Genomic DNA, 22,925 nt, shown 5'->3' with positions numbered 1-22,925 from the left:
TAAGTAGTTAATAATAATATTTTATAAATCTTCAGTGGTTTTTTGTTTTAGATTCTAGAACAGCATTTCCCAAATTTTGCTGCACAGAGAAATTGTCTGGGAAACTTTTAATTCCAATGCCTGTACTGCATCCCATTCCAATCAAATCATGATGTTGGGTGTGGGCGCCTACATTTGTATTTTTCCAAGATCCCTAGTGATTCCAATGTGCTGCAAAGTTTGGGGACCACTGGTTTACAAGCATTTTAACTTCCAGACATTTTTTTTTCCCAAATCAATTGGTCTTTTATTGCATCTTTTAATATCACAAATAGGTCTTAGGAATCATCCGGCATCTTGTTTCTGTAGCTGGACATCTCTTAGATCTTATTCATCAGCCTGCTGAACAGTTCCTTTTTCAGAGACATAAATACCATCCAAAAATTTCCTGATATCCTTGTTTTTAACTGTTGTGGCTTGCTGAATCAAAGCCGCTGAATTTGAAACAAGCTCAATGTCGTTGCCTTCAAGGATTAATTCATCTTTCTGGGCTTGAGATACTGAACAAGCAACACCTGGTCTCATCCGAACCCTGCGGATGTGTTTTTCACCCGAGAAATTTCGGATTTCAACAGGAGACCCACTCTCCCGGATAATGACATTGATGGGGAAGTGACCATACACAGACCTCAACTTGTAATGGAAGCCCAGTGTAACACCCTTGATCATGTTCTGTCCACGAGTACAAATAGTCCGAATGGTAGCCAGTTCCTTTCTGTTACCTCACGATTTGTCAACCCGGAGCCTTTTTTGTTTTCTTTCCAAGAAGACTGAGTTCTACATTGATGTGATTGAAGTCCCGCTGCGGCCCTTCACGATAACTGTGCGTCCCTCCAGAGTAATGCCAACATTTTCTAGAATGTTGGCAGTCTGATGGCTGAGAACGGTCTTCATTCTTGCAGTAGACGTGGCAAAGAAAGCAATTTCCAGACATTTTTAAAGCAACTGTGGGGTAGGTGTTATGATTCACACCTATAATCCTGGCACTTTGGGAGGCAGAGGTGGGAGGATCATTTGAGCCCAGGAGCTTAAGATCAGACTGGGCAAAATAGCGAGACCCCTGTCTCTACTTAAAAAAAAAAATTATCCAGGTATGGTGGTGTGTTCCTGTAGTCCCAGCTACCCAGGAGGTGAAGGCAGGAGGATTGCTTGAGCCCAGGAGTTGAAGGCTGCAGTGAGCTACGATCGTGCCACTACACTCCAGCCAGAGTGACAGAGTGAGGCCCTGTCTCTAAAAAAAAAAAAAAAAAAAAAAAATTTACAGAACTGTGTCTCTCCGGGACAGCAGTTCATCCTCATCCTCATTTTGTAAGTGACCACTGAGGTCCTAAGAAGTTAAGGAAGGTGTGATCAAGATGGATTGTTTCACGTTCCAGGTAATTGAATAATCTAGGCCAAACCCAGTCTATCAGACTAGATTCTGAAAATGGTGGGATGAGAGATTGAGTGGGGGGAGTGGGGAGCTGGCCCTGAAAGCCCAGTGGTCTGAACATGGGCTTTGTGTCTGTAGGAAAAACAAGAAAGCCGCTTCAACACTCTGCCTCCTGCCCCTCCCGTCAATGCTGTTTCTGTCTGTAGACTGCTGGTTTGCATTTCATTTACAGGGACACAAAATGGAACCTTTGTGCTGGAATTGAAGGAAATTATAAAAGCCCACAGCTTCTCTTCAGACTTAATGTCAACTATTTGTCTCCTGTTATTTTCAAACAAACAAGTCCTTCCCATGAGTTTCGAGGCAGTCTCAAACACTCCCTCCCTTGGCTCTTTCTATGGTTTCCTAGTCCCTGCTTCAGCAGGCATGAGAAAAACCCACCATTTGTAGACTTGTCCTATCAGTCACACGGCACAGCTGTAGGGGTCAGGTGAGTCCTGGCCAGAGGCTCTGAGCAGGGTGGTGGGTCACACAGATGCACACAAGTCTGGAAACCAATGTTTGACCAAGACGGCGCTTTCCTCAGGCTTCAGGTTCATCAACTAGAAACTTAGAAGCAATGATGAAAGAAATGACTCCCAAATCTCCCAAATACTGCCAGCTGAAACATATTTCCACCATCTGGCATCCTATTTTACATATGAGAAGATGAAGAAATTTCTTTCTTTTTTTTCTTTTTGGAGACGGAGTCTCACTCCATTGCCCAGGCTGGAGTGCAATGATGTGATTCCAGCTCACTGCAACCTCCGCCTCCCGGGTTCCAGCGATTCTTCTGCCTCAGCCTCCCGAGTAGCTGGGATTACAGGCGTGCACCACCACGCCCAGCTAATTTTGTATATTTAGTAGAGACAGGGTTTCACCATGTTAGCCAGGTTGATCTTGAACTCCCAACCTCAGGTGATCCACCCTCCTTGGTCTCCCAAAGTGCTGGGATTACAGGCATGAGCCACGGTGCCCAGCCAAGAAATTTCTGACAATGCTAAAATATGGAAGACAAGTAAAGAGTTCTATTTCCACTAGAGGTAGAGAGAGGCCCAAGTTAAGTGGCCACTTGTGTGTTCTGCTCTGTGTTATGGGGGACTTGGAATGGATGACTTTAAATTCTGAGGCCCTATAGTAGGTCTTAGAAGGAAAACTAAGATGCTTTACCTTACAATTAAAAAAAAATGATGACATGAAAGTTTCTGTAGGTTAGATGACTATTTGAGCACTATTTCTTCCCTACCCTCAGAATAATGACATTGTGAATTCTTCTAGAACTGCACTGTTGTGGAAGATTCCCATTGATACCCACAGCAGGGACTCCGTAAGATCTGTCTCTAAATAGGTTTGACCAAAAAACACCTTTTTTTTGGAGTATGAATGAATCTGGGATGTCATGAAATGTGTGAGTAATTGACTTTATAAAAATAGTGGAATTTAAAGTTGCCCCTGTCAATGACACACTCACTAGCATTCCACAATAGTTCCTTGATTAGGGAAAAAGGGGGATGAAAAACCTGGGAAGTGCTTATCTCAGAGGAGTGTTCCATGCAGAAACGAGTCAGTCCTCACATATGTGGGAGCTGATAAAAAAGGCTTAACACTCACTACTCAGTCTAAACCGGGGCTACCCAGAGTATGAACCACAGACCGGCAACATCAGTATCATTTAGGAGTTAGTTAGAGATGCAAATTCTCAGGTCCTCAAAACAGACCTACCGAATGAGAATCTCTAAGGTGGGACCTGGGTATCTGTGGTTGCACAAGGTCTCCAGGTGATTCTAGTGCTTGCTAAAATTTGAGAAGCACTGCCTTCGACCCATGGTTCTCAAAGTGTGGTCTCCAGACCAAAAAGCACCAGCATCATCTGGGAGCTGTTCAGAATCATCTGAGACTCTTTCTCAATGGGCATTTGCAGGTGATAGTGGAAATGCTTCATGGCGTTTTTAAGTGCTTAAATGCCGCAGAGATGGCAAAATTGAATATAGAAATGTAATGAACTCTTAGGTATGTGCATGTGTCTTAGAGCAGAAAAGGAACCAAAAAGATCTCCTGGACCCATTTCTTGTCTCTAGGTAGTTAATAATATAACCTTACAAATCTCCAGTAGTTTTTGTTTTTCTTTCCGCGTTTTGGTTTAAAACAGTGGTTGCTAAATCAGCAACTCTAGAGGTGGGCCCAGCAATCTGGGCTTTAACATAATCTCTCCAGGTGGATGCAGCCTCAAGATTGAGAAGCGTTACATCACGGTTTCCATTGGATTTCCCCCCCTGCATGGCCCCATAGAGCATTAGACTTCCATGTTTCAGCCTGGGCTTGGGGCCCCGGTAGCTGACTCCTGGCTGCTGCCCATCTCTGCTACCTTCTCTCCCTGATTCCAGGCTGAGAAGTGCAGGTTGGATGTCGCGCTTGTAGTAATGTGACCACTCTCGGAATCTGGTAGAGGAGATAGCAAGGTTTTGAAATGGGGACTTTTTTTTCCCACTTCCTCTCTGTGAACCAGCCTCCACACGGCCCCCAGCCTACCCAGCCTCTTTCCTGCCATGCCTGCAGGCCTTTCCGGGGCTCACCTGGCCTGTCTCCAGCTCCACAGAAAACATGTCCTCTTCTCAGGGGATGAAGTCACCTTACCCTGATGCAGAGACCATATAGGACTTAGGACCTCCCCCTCAGGGTGGCTACTAATCGCTTTCCTACACTCAGGCCAGTTTGAGGAGGCTCTGGCTAACAAGCGTATTTTCCCATAGGAATCCGGACCTGTAATGTTAAGAAATCAGTAAATATTAAAAAGAAGATGGATGCAAGAAGGATGAAGAAAGAAGGTAGGGTTGGGAGCGTTACCAATGGAAGCTCCTGCCCTGGGGCTGTCTAGGGTTGGAGGATTTGCAGTGGGAAGAGGCCACTGCGCGGCCACTCTCATTATGCTGGCAGAGAACAAAGCATGTTCAGGAGGTGGAAGGGGGTTGCTGCTCATTTTGCTCCAGGCAGTTGAGTTTGGACTCTGCCAGATTCATGCAAATGCCCTATCCCACAAGGTCTTTACATTTGCTTGGAGGAGGCAAGGGTGAACAGTCTGTGCTTGGAGGCCTTGCTGGGAATTTTCTAGTGAGAGGCAATGTCACACATGACTTTTACAGGGAGATGGAATCCTTCTACAGCACATTCTTTCCTGACAGCTCTGTCCCCAGCCAACTCCAGCTCCTGGACACGCACGAGGTAGTGTGGGAATACAACCTACACTTCACTTGATCATCCCCACTGACGGCATTTTTTTTTTAAACTGCATTCAGTTTGGAGATGGCAAGATGACTCTTTTAACTCCCCTCCCTGCAAAACTCCAGTTGAACTGACCAAAGAAATAGAGAATGAGGGAAAGAATGCACCACATAAGAACACAGAGGAAGGTAGCAGCTGCAGGAGAGAAATGGAATCATTTCTGCTAAATAGAGTGACGTTGTAAATGAAAGATCGGAAGGACTGACATGCCCATGATTTTGGATCTGTAAAGGAACAGGCTGCTTGATAAACTAATGGACTGAATTTCTAGCAACACCTACCCCTCTTGGCAAACACCCCAAACTTCTGACCAGCAACCATAGTGAAAAGCTTTGTGTTTTTTTGAGCCTTGTTAAGCTTGAGTTCAAACCCACTACTTGTTAGTCGTGCAAGCTAGTCAGCCTTAGTTTCGTCCTCTATTAAATGAGGAGAATACCTACCTTATAAGGTGTAACTAGGATTAAATGAAATAGTTTGGGCTGGGAGACATAGCCAAAAGTTTTAGGTACCATTTACTGATTACTACATGTCATGTACTGTGCTAAAAGCTTTACATAAATTATCTTTAATCCACAAGAAAGTTCCATGAACTTTGTCTTGTTCTAATCACCATTTTACAGGTGAGGCACTTGAAGTTTAGCAAGGTTAAGAAACTTGTTCAAGGTTCACAGCTACGAAAAGGGTAGAGTAGGAATCTGAAGCAGACAAGTACAGAACCCATGCTTTTAAGCACTAAGATGTACTGTTCCAAGCCCTTGAAATAATTATTTTCTTTAGTTGTCAGGCCTTCGATTAACCACTTTTATTGGTGAAAAAATAGAAGTTTAGGGGTAAAACAATTTGAGGTTATGCAAATATTTAAAATCAATCAGGTCTGTTTGATTCTGTCTCTTGCTCCTTACGATTCTGTCATTGTTTAATTGATATACTTTCTAGGATGTCATTCTGTTCCCCTACTTTGAATTGGATTTTATTCTGACTGAATACAAGGGGTGCAAAATAGGGAGGACTTCAAAATCTGGTTCCGAGGCCTTCCCATTGTGTGAAGAACCGAGCTATTGCATGTGACTGCCTCTAAATGGCCTGCATTTCTCTTTCTTTGCTGGTAGGACTCACAGAAAACACTGGACTTCCCCGGAAGCTGCTTGAAAAACACGACCCCTGGCCAGCCTATGTCACCTATACCTCCCAGACAGTGAAACGACTCATTGAGAAAAGCAAAACTAGAGAACTGGAATGCATGCATGCCCTTGAAGAAAGCCCCTGGGCATCTAGGCAGAATAAACCTTCCAGCGTCATTCAGCCAAAAAGGAGAAAGTCATCCAAGTCTTCCGGCAAAGCTGTGTTCAGGGACATGCTGTCAGAATCCACGTTATCAATGTGGGATGCTTATTCGGTCTCGGCCATGGCTCCTACCGTGATCCCAGAACCCACACGCTTACATACGGATTCCAGAGACTGTCCAGCTGAAAACTATAACAAGATCATCTTTGCCCGAAAGCCTGTGATGAGGATGCTCTCTACAGTTCGCTACTGACCAACAAGGAGAAACATGCAAATGTTTAGCTAGGGGTCCCTGCAGCCATCCCCCAAGAACGTACAGCAATTAAGCTCCATTTACCACTCATTTCATGGTGTCCTTTAAATCTGAACTTGCTCTTGCTCATGCAGAGCTTGGTTGAGAGAAACCAGATTAGAATGTGAGCTGTAGGTGGGTGGGTGAGTGTGTGCCCTCCCACACTGCTCTCTGGTGGGGTTGGGCAGTCCCCGGCTCTAGTCTCTGCCACAGATGCTCAGGACCAAAATGTGGGTGATTCGTCTGGGTCCAGGCAGGAGATAGAAATCACACCAGCTATTTTATTAGAGATAATATAAAGGATGATTAACCAGGTGACAGTAAAGGGCAGGAAAGGAATACAAAGGTATGCATGGAGGTAGTACCACAGGAAGCAGGCATCACACTTGAGGCTTGGGAACAAGAGGAAGATGCTGGACTCATTGAAAGGTAGTTACTTGGAGAAGGGACACGGGGCTGAATCTCAGACTTCTGAGGTGGGAGAGTGGGGATGTTGCTCAACGCAGCTGGTATCTCTGAGCTCCGAGGGGAGCCCCTGTGGGGATGATTCCCCCACCTTTGAATTGGGGAGCTGTTTTGTTGGTGTCTCTGAGGGGACCCCCACTGAGGCTGCTTTTGTGAGTGTTGGAAAAACCAAAAACTGCATTGAAACGTTTCTGGGAGGAGTTGCCACTGCCCGGGTGAAGAAAAAGTGCTGCTAAGGTTAGCAACCTGTCTGGCAGGGACAGGAAGCTGATAGAAAGTGAACAGGAAGCAAACAGGAAGTGAACAAGGAGCCACTTCCTACTTCCTCCTTATCCTTGCAGATTCCTGCTAGCGCTCCCGAGGGCAGAGCCTATCAGGGCACGAAGCCAGAATGTGGTTTGTAGAATCCCAGCCCCAGCATCTCCAAGCATAGGATGGATTTTGAAGCCAAGAGAAAATTAGCTCTTGGCTGGGTTCTGAGTGATCCCATCCAGCTGCTCCTGGACCTGATATTGAGAGGTTTTTCCCTTGGAGGGCAAACAAAGTGGCAGTGGGGACCAGGGTGCCCCCTACTGAGAAATGGAGAGCCCTTTTCCCCTGTAATTCTCTGAGGTTTGCCTTGTGGAGCCGAGTGCTTGGGGGAGGAGCTCCTGGCAGGACTCCTGCTGTTATTTGTCAGAGGGCAGCTGGGATTGGTTCACCCATGCTCTGAGTTGGCCCCAAAGCGAGCTATGCTGAACTCTTCTCCATCTCCAAGTAGACAACCTTTGTCTTTACATGCAAGAGGGATCCAGTTATGACAGGCTGACCCAGTTGGTCTCGTGTTTGGGGTTTATCTACTGAGTAAGGCTGACCTTACCTGAGTTTCTGTATGTGCATTTGCAAGACAGTTAATACTAATCCAGCACCCTTCACAGAGATGTAGTAACTTATAGAAGTGTCATTTGGAAAAGTCGAATTTGCCCTGCAAGGCATGTTCTCCATTCAAGGGTCTTGTGTAAACGTTTGCAGACACAGGTGCGGCGTTGGAGAACTCACCTCTGGCTCCTCTGCTTTTGTGTTGGGACAGCTGCCTAAATTAGGAGCTCTAGACCTGTTCTTGGTTCCCAACTGTTGGTCAGAATGAATTTTTTGCAAAAATATAGGTGGTTTCCAGGGAATTTAAATGATTGTATTTTGTGTCCATGGAACGTTTATAGACATGGAGGCAGGTGATAAATTTCTCCAGTACTTTTTTTTATCTCTTTTGTTCTTTTATGATTGTTCATTTCTAGGTTATATTTGGGAAAGTATAGATTATAGAGACTCATTGAGTGTTAGAGATTATTGGAATTTGGGGTTATTTCTTTTAATACCTTGAAGGGCAGAGTGATATGATAATTTACTGAAGGTTGCACAGTTTTTTTAAAAAAATTTCTAAGCATTTAATAGTTTTTACAAAAGTATGTACTCTATAAATTAAAATGATTTTTCTGTTTTTGGTTTTTTTTTTTTTTTTTGAGACACAGTCTCACTCTGTCGCCCAGGCAGGAGGGCAATGGCACAACCTCTGTGCGTTGCAACCTCCACTGCCCAGGTTCAAGCAATTCTCCTGCCTCAGCCTCCTGAGTAGCTGGAATTACAGGCATCTACCACCACACCCAGCTAATTTTTATATTTTTAGTAGAGATAGGGTTTCCTCATGTTGGTCAGGCTGGTCTTGAACTCCTGACCTCAGGTGATCTGCCCGCCTTGGCCTCCCAAAGTGTTGGGATTACAGGCATGAGCCACCGCACCCAGCAAAATAATTTTTCTATAGATATCATTGTTTAAATTAATTTAATTCTCAGTCTATTATAACAACACAAGCATGAGCCTAGGATATCATTAACATCTGATGTTGTGATAGAAATTGTCTGTGTTCCATGACTGTGGTCCAGAAGCATTACCTCCTAAGGCAATTTAACAAAGAAAAAGAGTCTAATTCCTTTTAATGGGGAACTCTGCTCAAGCCCGAGCTGGGACTCGCAGGTCTGGCTAACAATGAGACTTAACCAGCCATGACTACATGAATTCCGCCAGAGAAGAAGCAGCTGGATTCAGTAATGAAGCCTTGGGCACTGGGGGAGGAGGATGATCCTGGGGGAGGAGGATGACCTGCCATGTCTGGTGCTCAGATGTGTCCCTTGGTTCAGCTCTTTTTGAGTGCCATGTGGGTGGTGATCAATGATTCAAACTCTCAAACGGCTCTTTCACTAAAAATCCTTGAAGAGCCTGGGGTACACATACAAAGTGGGGAGAGGTCTTGACTTCACAATGCATCGACAAGCAGGTTCCACTGCTCTGGGTGTGGACAAGAAACAGCCAGGTCTGGTAGACCCCATGGGTGCTTGGCAGGACCAGCTTTGTTCATGAGAAACCAAGAGACATCCTTGGCACTGCCAGAAATAGACATGGAGCCCTTGCTAAGGCTTCATCACGAGCAGCCAGGGCATGGAGTGGAATGCAGGTTATTCCTAATGTAACCTCATCTGTCTGTCCAAGCTGGAGAGGCCCCGGGGTATCTTAGATTACACTAAACATATTTAACTTACATCTCTCAGAGGGACCTGCTTTCCTCTGATGTTCCACAGCCCGCAGCCTCTTTTTATTTATCTCTTCTCCATATGGAATTTTCTGCTTGGCAGGAGAGCTGTTTCAATTAGTCTCCCTGACGTAGCAGGTTCATGAAACATCAGAATATGTATTTTGTTAGTCCGTCTGTGTTGCTCTGTAACTAAGGCCCGGTCTGACACATATTGAGCAGCTGCTTCGAGCGGATTCTTTGGCTCCCTGTACAGAGTATGGTATTTACCCATTTGCAGATTCCACGGTTGGCGTTTAAACAGTTGAAGTTTAACCTCGGCAGCATGACTGAGCCTGCTGGTCATTTTCATGTTGGCAGGAGCTGTTAGGACATCAAATAGTTCCACATTCTGCAGCCTTTCTAGCCATGGGCTGGGAGCATGTCTTAAAGGATGTTAGTCTGCGTGACAGATAAGACGCTGCAGGAGGCTGGGCGCGGTGGCTCACGCCTGTAATTCCAGCATTTTGGGAGGCCGAGGTGGGTGAATCACCTGAGGTGAGGAGTTCGAGACCAGCCTGGCCAACATGGTGAAACCCCATCTCTGCTAAAATACAGAAAAAATTAGCCAGGGATGGTGGTGGGCGCCTGTAATCCCAGCTACTCAGCAGGGAGGTGGAGGTTGCAGTGAGCCAAGATAGTGCCATTGCACTCTAGAGCCTGGGCAACAAGAGCGAAACTGTCAAAAAACAAACAAACGAATGAACAAAACAAACAAACAAACAAAAACCAACCAAACAAAAGAGGCTGCAGGAAAGTCTTCAAGGAGGTAACTCATAAACAAAGGCACAGTGCAGATGTGGGCAAGCCACAGATATTTGGGGTGGCCTAGGAGCCCTCTGACTGGAATAGGAGGTCGAGTGAGAACTAAACAAAGAGCAGTTGTCGACTTTATCAACAGCAAGTCTAGGAACCCCTTTGGAATGAGACTAGAGCAGTAGGATCAGTCCCTTAGTCTCTTTTTTTTCGTCTTTTTTTTTTTTTTTTTTTAATAGAACAGGGAGAACAAGATGAGCACCCTGAGGTAGGGTTTTGATCCTTGGGTCCTAAAGGGGGTCTTCAGAGGCAGTGGAGGAGTTACATGGAGCAGCGCAGCTCTCGGTGCTGGAATCCCAACCAGGGACTGACGATGCATCCAGGAAGACAAGAATCTAGGAGTAGGAATGGCAGCCCTGCAGCCTCACTCCATGTGGACAGCGGTTGCGAAAAGATTGTTAAAGTGCTTTGCGAGCTGGGTCCCAGCAAATGTACGTATCTGGACGATGTGGCTCTTTTCAGCCTCGATTGAGTCATTCATTCTTGGAGGCTTTTTGGAATCCCCACACTTTTAGACCAAAGGGCACATTTTCAGAGCCCACACATTATCAGTGCCAGATAAGAGTAGACGCACTGAGAAACCAGGGGAGGTAGAGCCGGGGAAGGGGAGTAAACAGGGACCTGAGGTTTACTGTGATCTGATGTTGTCAGAGCCGGGGCTGAAGCTAAGGGCTGGGCTTATGTTTGTCAAGCAACCAGGAAAATCTCTGTCTTTTCCTTTCACTACACATCCCCACATCCCCTTCCCGCTGTCTCTCACCAGGAACCCCAAGACTTCAGCCAGCTACTGTGGTGCTTGCAAACCCCACAACGGTGTCCTAGATCTGTAGGGCATGGCTAGGCTGGGCCTCTCCCCAGCTCTGAGGATGTATGTGGGAACATGGGGGCATGCTGGGCAGGGCCAGATGGAGATGAAGAAATACCTCACGTTAGGTGGGGCTTGAAGCCACCCCATATTCTCTGCCTTGAGCCTGATGATGATCTGATTTCTTTATGAGGCAGGCCAGAATATACAGGTACCCACTCTTGCTAGCACACTGCTCAGGGCAGCAGATGGCATGGAAAGGACCTTTGACTTGGTGCCGAGACCTTGTCTTTTCTCCCAGGCCCTATATTCCAGGGCCAATGGAAATTCCAACCCCATCTATGGCCTTTCTTAGAAGCTTCTATTGTTGGGGGCCCGGCAAAGCTCATGGTATCAATTCACGTCCTTTCTAGATTCAGTTGGTCAGTCACCCAGAGCATTCCATTATTTTTGGTAGACAAAGGGATGTGAGAAGCCACAGGATTTCAGGCAAGTTACAAACCTGACCCTTGGGGTTGTTTCTGTGTGTCTGCCAATGGGGAGGGTTTTTATGGAGAGCAAAGTTAGTCCCAGAAGTACTAACTTCTGGAAGGAAGACAGGTGGCTCTCAGTGTGCCAAGCTCTCTGCTGACAGTTTTGCATTTTGGAGCTTGTCTAAGCTCCCACAGACTTAGACCCATGCTCACTAGTTGATTAGATAATTATGGAAGGAGGAGAGCCCCTTCGAGATTGGAACTTGGGCCTCTCAACTCCAAGTGCAGGCTGCTTCCCCGAAATTCAGATCTCCTCTTCATTGGTGTTACCCATGACAACCCTGCTCGTGTCCTCAAGTAGAGCAGATGAGTTTGTCCAGTGGCTGCTGACCCCAGCTTCAGCCATGGCTTCTGTATGATGAAGCAGCCCCGCTGGAGACCCCTCTTCATGTGGCCGATTTACCGTGTGTCCCTGGACCAGCAGAGGTAGGATGGTGAGGCTGAAGGTCCCGAGACCTGGGCGAGGTCAGCTGTGTTTGCCGTCATATTTCCAGAGCCCTGCAATGGCCTGGCACAGAGTTGGTGCTCGAGTATTTATTGAGCAAGTGATTTGTGAGAACAAGTCTTAGCACCCAATCTAAAATGCACTGGGAAGAAGTGGTTTCTTTCATCATGTCCAGAGGCTGGAAAAACCACTTGACTTTTATAAAGTTTGAAACACTGAGTAGGCAGCTCTGCTATGAAGGCTACGAAGGTTCCGTCTAGTCCCAAGAGTATGATTTGAGTGAACTCTTCAGTAGGTTCCTTTCATGTACCCTTCCTTATGGAATATTAGAGAGAGAGAAGGAACAGGAGGCACAAGTTCAAAAAACTTAACATATAGTGATTCTATTCTTTTAAACGACCAATCCATAGCTATCTGATGGAATTCCAAGTAGATTTCCTTTTCTTTAGCCTTCATCAGAAGGGACGTAATTTCCCAGACCTAACCTATTCCTTGCTCCCATGTTTGCAGCATGCCAACAGGCGCTCAACAAATACGCATCCAGTGCTGCCTGTGCCAGGCTTGGTGCCAGGGCCCCAGCCGTGCACACAGGAGACGCAATCAGGCTTACGTCCCGGCAGTGGAGCGTTAGACAAGCGCATGATCGCATTGCAGTGGTGATGCGAGTTACGAAGTGCAGGGCTCTGTGAGTGTATTTGCTTTAGGCTCATGACGCGTTCTCTCAGTCTCATGAAAGAGGGATTACGGAAAGAGGCAGGATTAGTATCAGGACAGCTGCTCATAAAAAGGAGTGAGGTCATGGAGAATTTTTGGCCAAGTTGAATGTGAGTGGCTGGGTAAGTTTTTAAAACTTTGCAAAGCTGCGTTCGGGTTATATTCAGCCCCTACATCCATGTTTGTTTCTGTAGCGCCATGGAGCGATCCCTGGTTCAGACAGGCTTTAGGTCAGGGCATCTCTCTCTGTAGCCCAGTGTAGTGACAGCACAGAGGAAGTGTCAAACATATGTACGCTGTTTGTTCCAGGTCTCTTATTCCTTGACTGACTCTCTATCCTAGAGGACTGAGCTGGGCAGCTACGAAAGAGACCTCAAGGCCCCATCAATGTCCTCTCCAGACCTGGGGCAGGTGCCAGGTCTAAGCCTTTAGCATCTGGCTCCTGCCCGCTAGGCCCCACCTCACATTTCTAGTTCTCCAGAGCAAAAGGGCTAGTTCTACCTCTCATTTCTTGACTGTGGCAGATGGCCCCTGCTCCCTACTTGCTTGGTCAGGTTTCCAGGGGCCTCTCTGTAGACTGAGGTGTGGGGTGCATTTCAACCGTGACCTTGCCCTCGTTCTACCTCCTTCCAACTTCTTTGGTTATAGCCATAGTACTCCTCACTCTGTCTTTTATTCTTTTACTCTTCTTTCCTTCCTTTCCTTTCTTCAACTTTCTTTCCTCCTGTTTCCTCCCTCCCTCCGTTCCCTTCTTCTCTGCCTTTGGAGCTTCATTCATTATTTTTTAAATTGCAAAATTAAATGATGCTTGTTGCAAGTAACTCAGGTTTTCTTGAAGTGTGACAAGTGACCCTGACCATGTCAAACCTTAGGGGGAGCATATATTCTTTAATATTCAGATATTAGGAGTAGGAGCTCCAGCCTGAGGACAAAGGAGAGTTCCCGCATACTTTCTGGGAAGCGCTAAGAAATGTTTGTGTATTCCACAAAACCACCCTAATGGCCACTGGTCCCCTCTGGCCACCCATCTCCTCCCTGAAGCAGCGGCTGCAGGATCCCAGGTCACTGCTTTTCTGCCCCTCCCCACCGTAGCTATTGGATCCCCCTGCAGCTTCCCAAAGCACAGCTCTGCTAGGTTCGCCAAAGCCAACCATGTCTGCTGTGATGGACTGGGGACATCAGAAGCTAAACAGAGTAAATTACAATTGCTATCAGAAGTGGCTACTCTGGATGGGGTGGTGGGGGGTGGGGTGAGGGGTGGCCTAAATCACAACCTAAACGTGATTTCTGTTCCCTGGTGAGGGCCGGCTCACCCTTCAACATGGATCTCAGTGTATCTGCATAACTCAGAATCCAGGACCAGTTCTTCCTTAATCCTGGAGATATTGGGGCCTCCTGCACCTTACTTTGCCCTGTCCGTAGGCTCCCTCTTTTCTTGATCATAGACAAAATTACCCTGAGAACAACAACAGCCTCATCCATGAGATGTACTTTAGTTTTCCTGGCATGGAAAAGACAACCACAATATCCAACAGTACATTGTCTGTTGCATGACTTGTTCAGTCAGGAAATACAGTGTATTTGGAGCTTCAGAATGATTTAACAGAGCAGGGGGCTTTTGTTTGGTCCTCTTTAGAGTTCCACTGCCAGAACATGGGGTAAGTTAAGCCTTATAATCACTCACAGCTTTCAAATAGAACACACACAGCATCTCCACCACCATCGAGATGACCACTTTCATCATCTTCACCTGCAACCCCATCACTACGGCCATGACTATCACCACCATACCACTACCATCACCATCACCTCCACCATCACCACTGTGACCATCACCTCCACCTTCATTACCACTATCACCATGACCACCACCACCACCTCCATCTCCACCTGCAACCCCATCACTACCGCCATGACCATCACCACCATCACTGCCATCACCATCACTACCATCACCTCCACCACCACCACCACTGTGACCATCACCATGACCACCACCATCACCACCAGAAACACTGAACAAGATAATGAAAGTGCAGCCTTAGGCTGGGCACGTTGGCTCACACCTGTAATTCCAGCACTTTGGGAGGCTGAGGCGGGCAGATCACTTGAGGTCAGGAATTAAAGACCAGCCTGGCCAACGTGGTGAAACTCCGTCTCTACTAAATGTAAAATACTAAAGGTACTTCTCTCCTTTGACATCTACCCCAAGGAGTAACCACTGTTTACAGCTTGGCATATATCCTTTCAGACTCTTCTTTTTCAGTACAAATACACATATATATTTAATGTATGTATACACATAATACACACAGTTATTTTTAATGATATCTCTATACATATCCTACAACTTGCTTTTTCCGCTTAACGTCTCTCCCTGTTAATGTAAAATTGCCTCGATTTTTTGGATTGCAGAGAAATGCTGGAGCTCATGTATCCATTCCTCCTCCTGATGAGTACTCAGCCTGGTTTCACTTTTTCTCCACTCCAACCATTGTTGCAATGAGCTTCCTGAGGCAGCTCATCTCCTTGTCTTCCCATGCTGCTTCCCTGAGTGTCTCAGGGGCTTTCTGGGGCTCATTCCTGAGGAAATTGAAGCAGTGGGATGTATGGGCACCTCATATTTGAGCTTCTTTTCCTGTAGGTTCTTTAGAAACGTATGTGTGTGGTTGTGGGAGAGTCCTGGCTTCTAGAATGCACAAACAGGACGATCAGAGATCCTGGTGCTTGAGTGATCTCAAAATATAAATCATGTTTCAAATGATGAAGCAAAGCAGGGGTAATGACTGCCTCACTCTTTTTTTCCCACATCTTCCAGGTCTCTGCATGTCTTATTACAGGATTCCTTGTACAGTTGCACATGCTGAGCACTGCACAATTTCAGAATGATGGGAGTGGAGACACAATTTCACATAGACCATAATGAAAATGAAGTTCTTTGGAATAGTGTAACATGAGAACCCTGGCTTTATAGTAGAAATGGTTAAGTAAATGTTCTCTTTTTTTAAAAAATGCTGTTTTTACAAAGAGGAGATCTTACAAAATAACTTTCTTTTGACTCTCTCATGTAACAGTGCATCATGGATATCCTCAAAGTCAACAGATAGAGCTATAACTCACTCTTTCCAATAGCTGAGTAGTGCCCCATAGTAATCAATGCTTCCTCATTTGATTTGATTTATTTGATTTTGGCAAGTTCAAGTCCCGGATCTCTAGTGTTACTTTCCGCCTCCTCACCCTCAGACTTGGCACAGTTCTGGAGTCTGGGAAGTCCAAGATCAAAGTGCCAGCAGATTTGGTGTCTGGAGAGAGCCTGCTTTCTGGTTCATAGACGGAATCTTCTTGCTGTGTCCTCACATGGCAGAAGGGGCAAAAGGCCTCTGGGGCCTATTTTATAAGGGCACTAATATCTTTCATAAGGGTGCCACCCTCATGACCTAATCACCTCCCAAAGGCCCCACGTCCTAGTACCATGACCTTGGGGATTAGGATTTTAGTACATGAATTTTGGGGGTATGCAAATATGCAGGCCCTAGTAACACCCTCTATTTGTATGGAATGCATTTATCCTCAGTGTGTTGACCTTTCTTACTTGATGCCCCAACCACTGTCAGCTCAGGAAGACTTAGGTTAAGAGAACACCCTAAGTTCACACAAGCAGAGAGGCCTCAGCTTTTTTTTTTGACCAGACAGCATGGCCTCCCCATGCAGGCCTCGTCATCATCACCCCTGCCTGTCCCACAATACTTGCTTTTAATCATCCTCGGGCTGGGAGCTCCCAGCTTCCTCCACGAGGGCATGGCGCAGCCCCCGTGCTCCAGGACACATGCACCTGGCAAACAGCCATAGAATTCTGCCCTGTTAGAACCAAGGTGGGCTGTGGGGTTCCTGACATGGGGCTTCACCTGTCTGCAGGCGGGTGAAGATTCCCTGTTAGCTGGAGTTGGGACAGATCTGATGATGTGAGGCCTCTTACATACCACCATTACAATAGTAGACCGTTCTGAATGTATGTGAGGTTTATGTTGTCAATCACCTGCTGTAAACGGTCTGAATAAACACACAGATCTACAATGGCCACCAGGTGAATGGCACCCCCTGGAGCTATACGATGGCACCACCTGTGCCACCACACGGGGTAGTTCTGAAAGGAAGTGGTGCTTGATTTCATACCTGAAGGGCAAGTATGATTTAGCCTAGCAAGTGTGTGTGTGTGTGTGTGTGTGGCGAGGGGGGTAGGGGGACGTTACACTTAGGAAAAACAGCATTGGAGAAGGTGTGGAGGTGGTGTTGTAGTATTTTGAAAATTTTGTCCATAGATTCTTTGATATCCCTCCCTTTCAGAGGTGGAGCTTAAATTCCCCTCTCCTGGAGTGCAGGCTGAACTTCGTAATTCACTTCTGATGAACTGAATGTGGCAGGAGCGATGGGATATCCCCTCCAAGATTAGGTTATAAAGAGACCTTGGCTTTAACAGGAGGCGCCCACTCTTTCTGCCTCAGATCACTTGCTCTGGGGGAAACAGGCTGACATTTCACTCCAGCAGTCCTGTGGAGAGGCCCATGCTGGAGAAACAACTGAAGCCTCCTGGCAGCAGCCGTGGTGTGAGCTTGAATGCAGATTCTGTGGCCCCTTCAAAGGGCTGAAGCCCTGGCCAACATCTCTGCAACCTCACGAGAGATCCTGAGGCAGAACCACCAGCTAAGCTGCTCCTGAATTCCTAACCTAACTATGACATAACAAATGTTTGTTGTTTTAAGAGGCTAAAGTTTGGAGTAATTTTTCATGCAGCAATAGATAACTAATTCAGGGAGGAAGGAGGTCAGTTCATTCAAGACATTAAAAGAAGGTCAAAATGGCCTAGTGGAAGCAGTGTTTTTCAAACTTCAGCATTCTCGCGAATTGCCTCATGCACATGCTAAAAGTGCAGATTCCTGGGGTTCACTTTCAGAGTCTGATTGGTTGATCTGATGGGGGCCCAGATGTTTGCCTTTTAAACACACATATTGGGTAATTCACATGCAGCTCACCTGAAGACGACACTCTGAGAGGCCCCCGTGTGGGAGGGCTGGTGGGCTGGGTGACCCACGTTGTGGCTGGAAGGTAAGAAGAGGTCTAATGTGCATCACATTAAAAAGCAAAACAAAACGAAAAGATAAACCTTTTTTTTTTTTAACTTTAAGTTCTAGGGTACATGTGTACAACATGCAGGTTTGTTACATATGTATACATGTGCCACGTTGGTGTGCTGCACCCATTAACTTGCCATTTACTTTAGGTATATCTCCTAATGCTATCCCTCCACCCTCCCCACACCCCACAACAGGCCCCAGTGTATGATGTTTCCCATCCTGTGTCCAAGTGTTCTCATTGTTCAATTCCCACAAATGAGTGAGAACATGCAGTGTTTGGTTTTCTGTCCTTGCAATAGTTTGCTCAGAATGATGGTTTCCAGCTTCATCCATGTCCCTACAAATGACATGAACTCATCCTTTTTTATGGCTACATAGTATTCCATGGTGTATAGAAAAATGAACAGCCATGCAGGGTTTTGGGCAGGACAGGAGCTAAAGCTATAAGCAGAGGATAAAGCCTGCTTGGTTTTCTTCTCTCATTGACCTGGCAGTGTGAATACTGGCTTATCAACAGCTCAACACAGAACCTTAAATACGGAGAGGTGAAGACAAGCAGGATTTAAGGCCTGCCTTTGAAGGACTCACAGATAATTTTTAAAAGTATACACGAGAACTTGTATCCCCAAGTGAGAGCTGTCTACTTCAAAGTTACCAGCATGAAAGGTTGTTCCCATTCTAACAAAGCGGGCGCTGCCCAGAGCGTTTTTTGAACCCCACTTCTGGTAATCATTTTCTGAGTCAGTTCATGGTCGACTCCCAAAACCAGTTGCTTTAAAACCATAGAAAGATCAAGTGAGTAGAAGGATTGATTGTTTGAGATCATTTTACAGAGATCCTTTAATTTCACCAATCATTTTGAAGATGACGAGACAGGGTCAGAGAGCCCCAGTGATTTTGTTGAGTATCTGGATTCAATACATTCACGTTTTTCAGGTTCACTGCGGATGCCTGGTGACCCGTGTGCTGAGCACCTCCTGGTAGACTGGATGGGAGCAGGTGGATTTCTTCTGCGATGGCTTCCTGAAAGAGACAGTCATTTTAGTGCTGGGCTTGAAGAAGCAGAGTGACATGAATGGGCGTGGAGGGGAGGGTGGGGCATCCTGGCTGGATCCAAAAGTGCATTGCTATCTACAGTTTCTTTTCTTAAAAAAATAGTGAACCATACATTTTCCTAAAGGCATGTTTTCAAAGCTTTTTTCCCCCTCACCAGAGCAGAATGGACAGAAAGTGTTTGCATGCATGCCCCTGTTCCAGGGCCTTCTTGGTTAGGCTACAGGAGAGGTACAAGAGACTGCAGGTTTGTGCAACTCCCCGAGTGCAGCTCTAAGCCCACCCCATTTTCTTCTGATTGTTCCATCTTCGTGTGACATGAATTAAAGAGCAGAGTCTATTTTTTTTTTTTTTTTTTTTTTTTTTTGAGACAGTCTCACTCTGTCACCCAGGCTGGAGTGCAGTGGCGTGATTTCAGCTCACTGCAACCTCCGCCCTGCAGTTTCAAGCAATTCTTATGCCTCAGCCTCCGGAGTAGCTGGAACTACAGGCATGTGCCACCATGCCTGGCTAATTTTTTTTTTGTATTTTTAGTAGAGACAGGGTTTCACCATGTTGCCCAGGCTGGTCTTGAACTCCTGAGCTCAGGCAATCCTCGTGCCTTGGCCTCCGAAAGAGCTAGGATTACAGGCATCAGCTAACACGCCCAGCCAAAGCAGGGTCTATTTTGGACAGTAGGGTGAAAAGAACTTGAGGTGAAACCATCGTACGCATTTTTAAAAAGGCAAAGCACACCCTGCAGTCAAGTGCCCACGGGCCCTCCATTTCAGCACCTGCCCATGGCGTCCAGGTCCAGGCACTCGACATACTCCACCTGAGAGCTTTGCCCTGATCCCCTGGATGGGAAATGGAGCTAAGTTCCCACAGAGCTTCTCTCCTAACAGCAAATACGAGTTGGTGGATAAACAGCCCAGCTTCCTTGTCCTTAAGTTGAGCAAATAACTGAGGGGTACTCCACACGGTCTCCCAGAGTTCCCAGCAGGACCGTGCCTCAGTTATCCAAATCGTAATCTGCTCAAGAATGCACCCTGTATTGCCCTTTTTGCCTTCTCTGTCTCACTTCCTCACTCCTCTACCAGTGTCTCCTGGGTTCATCTCGTAAATAGACTCCTCACCTGGGATGTCCTCCAACCCTCTTCTCAGGCTCTGCTTTTGGGGAAGCCAGTCTGAGTCATTATCCCAACCAGCCCTAGATTACCAAGCTATCCAGGAATAAAAAGATCCCTTTGCAGGGGAAGTTCTTTATTTTGCATTGCACATAGCATGCTCTTTTGAAAAATAAGAAAGCATTATAAAACAAGAACACAAGGAGGGAACTATGCACTCAGGTTGGGGAAGAGGAGAACCAAACGAAACAGCCCACGGAATAGAATGCCAAGGAATTCCCCCACACCTCCCGCTTGCCTGCCACCATCCATCTGCCCAGAGGCAATCACTGTCACGGGTTGGTGTGCATCTCTTTGGAAGTCTTCTCTGCATATTTTAAAAACTTTAAGTCAGATCATGTCACATGGCATTCGAGGTGGAAATCAGAGTCTGTCAAGCCCCTACAAGGACCTCTGCGTTCCTCTTCTGTGGACCTCTTCTCCCATCCTCCCCTTCTCACTCACGCGCCCCAGCTCACCGGCACCCTCGCTTTCATCCTAGCAGTGCCCTTCCTTCTGGCTGGAACTCTCTTCCCCATGTGAGCGCACCGTGTGTTCTCTCACTTCCTACAAGTCTTGGCTCAAATACCTGCTTTTCGGTGAAGCTTTTTGCGAAGAACCTTTTTTGCAGCTGGATTCCTTCACATACTCGCATCTTTATTTTTCCTCATGTGACTCTGCACCATGCAGTACATCACATATTCCATTTATTGCTTATTTTTGTTCTTCTTCATTAGAAAATAAGCTCTGTAGGCCGGGCGTGGTGGCTCACGCCTGTAATCCCAGCACTTTGGGAGGCTGAGGTGGGCGGATCACGAGGTCAGAAGATCGAGACCTTCCTGGCTAACACAGTGAAACCCTGTCTCTACTAAGAATACAAACAATTAGCCAGGTGTGGTGGCCAGAGTCTGTAGTCCCAGCTACTTGGGAGGCTGAGGCAGGAGAATGGTGTGAACCCTGGAGGCGGAGCTTGCAGTGAGCCGAGATGGTGCCACTGCACTCCAGCCTGGGTGAAAGAGCGAGACTCCGTCTTAAAAAAAAAAAAGAAAAAGAAAAAGAAAATAAGCTCCACGAGGGCAGAGGAGTGTGTCTTTTTCTTTTCTTTTCTCCTTCCTTCCTTCCTTCCTTCCTTCCTTCCTTCCTTCCTTCCTTCCTTCCTTCCTTCCTTCCTTCCTTCTCTCTCTCTTGCTCTCTCTTTATTTCTTTCTTTCTTTTTTGAGTTTTGCTCTTGTTGCCCAGGCTAGACAGCAATGATGCAATCTTGGCTCACTGCAACCTCCGCCTCCGGGGTTCAAGTGATTCTCCTGCCTCAGCCTCCCGAGTAGCTGGGATTACCAGCACCCACCACCACACCTGGCTAATTCTTTTCGTATTTTTTTAGTAGAGACGGAGTTTCACCATGTTGGTCAGGCTGGTTTCGAACTCCTGACCTCAGGTGCTCCACCCACCTCAGTCTCCCAAAATGCTGGGATTACAGGCGTGAACCAGCTGGTTTGTCTGTTTTGTTCACTGCTGCATCCCTTGTGCTTAGAACAGTGCCTGGTATGTAGCAGTTGCTCAGTAAAGCTTAGCTGAATGAATACAGCGTGACCTCACCCCCAAACATACAAACACGCACATATATGCGCACACACATTATATAGTACGCATATTGTTCTGTCCCCTCACTTTTAACACTTAGTAATCTTGGAGGTTGATTCTCTTAGAACATATGGAATCATCTTATTCTTCTAACTCACTTTGCAGTATACGGTTGTGTGAATGTATTTAGCCAGTTTCTTCTTGATGAACTTTGAGACTCTTTCTAGTCTTTAGCCCTTGCAGACAATGCTGCAGAGAATCCTAGACCTTTGCAAATTCACTCATCTTGCAGATGGACTCATTCATATGACAGATGCTATCAAGTTGCTCTCTAAAAACATCACACCTATTTATACTCTCCCCAATAGCTGGTCAGAATGCCTGTTTTCATGTATCTTAGTCAACACTGTGCATTATCAAACTTTTTAAAAATTGTACTGTAAGTTCTGGGATACATGTGCTGAATATGCAGGTTTGTTACATAGGTATACATGTGCCATTGTGGTTTGCTGCACCTATCAACCACCATCTAGGTTTTAAGCCCGGCATGCATTAGTTATTTGTTACAATAGCAAAGACTTGGAACCAACCCAAATGCCCATCAATGATAGACTGCATAAAGAAAATGTGACACATATACACCGTAGAATACTATGCAGCCATAAAAAAGAATGAGTTCATGTCCCTTGAAGGAACATAGATGAAGCTGGAAACCATCATCCTCACTAATACAGGAACAGAAACCCAAACTCTGCATGTTCTCACTCATAAGTGGGAGTTGAGCAACGAGAACACCTGGACACAGGGAGGGGAGCATCACGCACTGTTGACAAATGGGATCGAACTAAACTAAAGTGCTTCTGCTCAGCAAAAGAAACTATCTCACGCTTGTAATCCCAGCACTTTTGGAGGCCGACGCAGGCGGATCATGAAGTCAGGAGATAGAGACCATCCTGGCTAACATGGTGAAACCCTGTCTCCACTAAAACTACAAAAAATTAGCCAGGCACGGTGGTGGGAGCCTGTAGTCCCAGCTACTCAGGAGGCTGAGGCAGGAGAATGGTGTGAACCCGGGAGGCGGACCTTGCAGTGAGCTGAGATCGGGCCACTGCACTCCAGCCTGGGCGACAGAGCGAGACTCCGTCTCAAACAACAACCACCACCACCACCACAACAAAATAAAAACGAGAAACTATCATCAGAATGAACAGGCAACCTACACAATGGGAGAAAATTTTTGCAATCTAGCCATCTGACAAAGGTCTAACACCCAGAGTCTACAAAGAACTTAAACAAATTTACAAGGAAAAAACAAGCAACCCCATCAAA

General features: G+C 46.3%; 1 protein-coding gene and 1 pseudogene across 1 annotated transcript; one reads left to right on the top strand and one right to left on the bottom strand.

Annotated features, from left to right (window-relative positions):
* Positions 1–366: 366 nt before the first annotated feature.
* LOC105550391 lies at positions 367–1,104 on the bottom strand (annotated as a pseudogene).
* A 3,143-nt stretch (positions 1,105–4,247) lies between these two features.
* CDRT4 (CMT1A duplicated region transcript 4) lies at positions 4,248–8,008 on the top strand. The gene is made up of 2 exons (XM_011995293.1): positions 4,248–4,275; positions 5,839–8,008. The coding sequence occupies exons 1-2, from the start codon at positions 4,248–4,250 to the stop codon at positions 6,264–6,266; spliced, it is 456 nt and encodes a 151-aa protein (XP_011850683.1). The 3' UTR covers positions 6,267–8,008.
* Positions 8,009–22,925: the final 14,917 nt, after the last annotated feature.

This window comes from Mandrillus leucophaeus, unplaced genomic scaffold (genome assembly GCF_000951045.1).
Source record: "Mandrillus leucophaeus isolate KB7577 unplaced genomic scaffold, Mleu.le_1.0 Scaffold480, whole genome shotgun sequence".
NCBI lineage: Eukaryota > Metazoa > Chordata > Mammalia > Primates > Cercopithecidae > Mandrillus > Mandrillus leucophaeus.
Note: the sequence above shows the minus strand (reverse complement) of the source record. Positions and strands in the feature narration are given on the sequence as shown.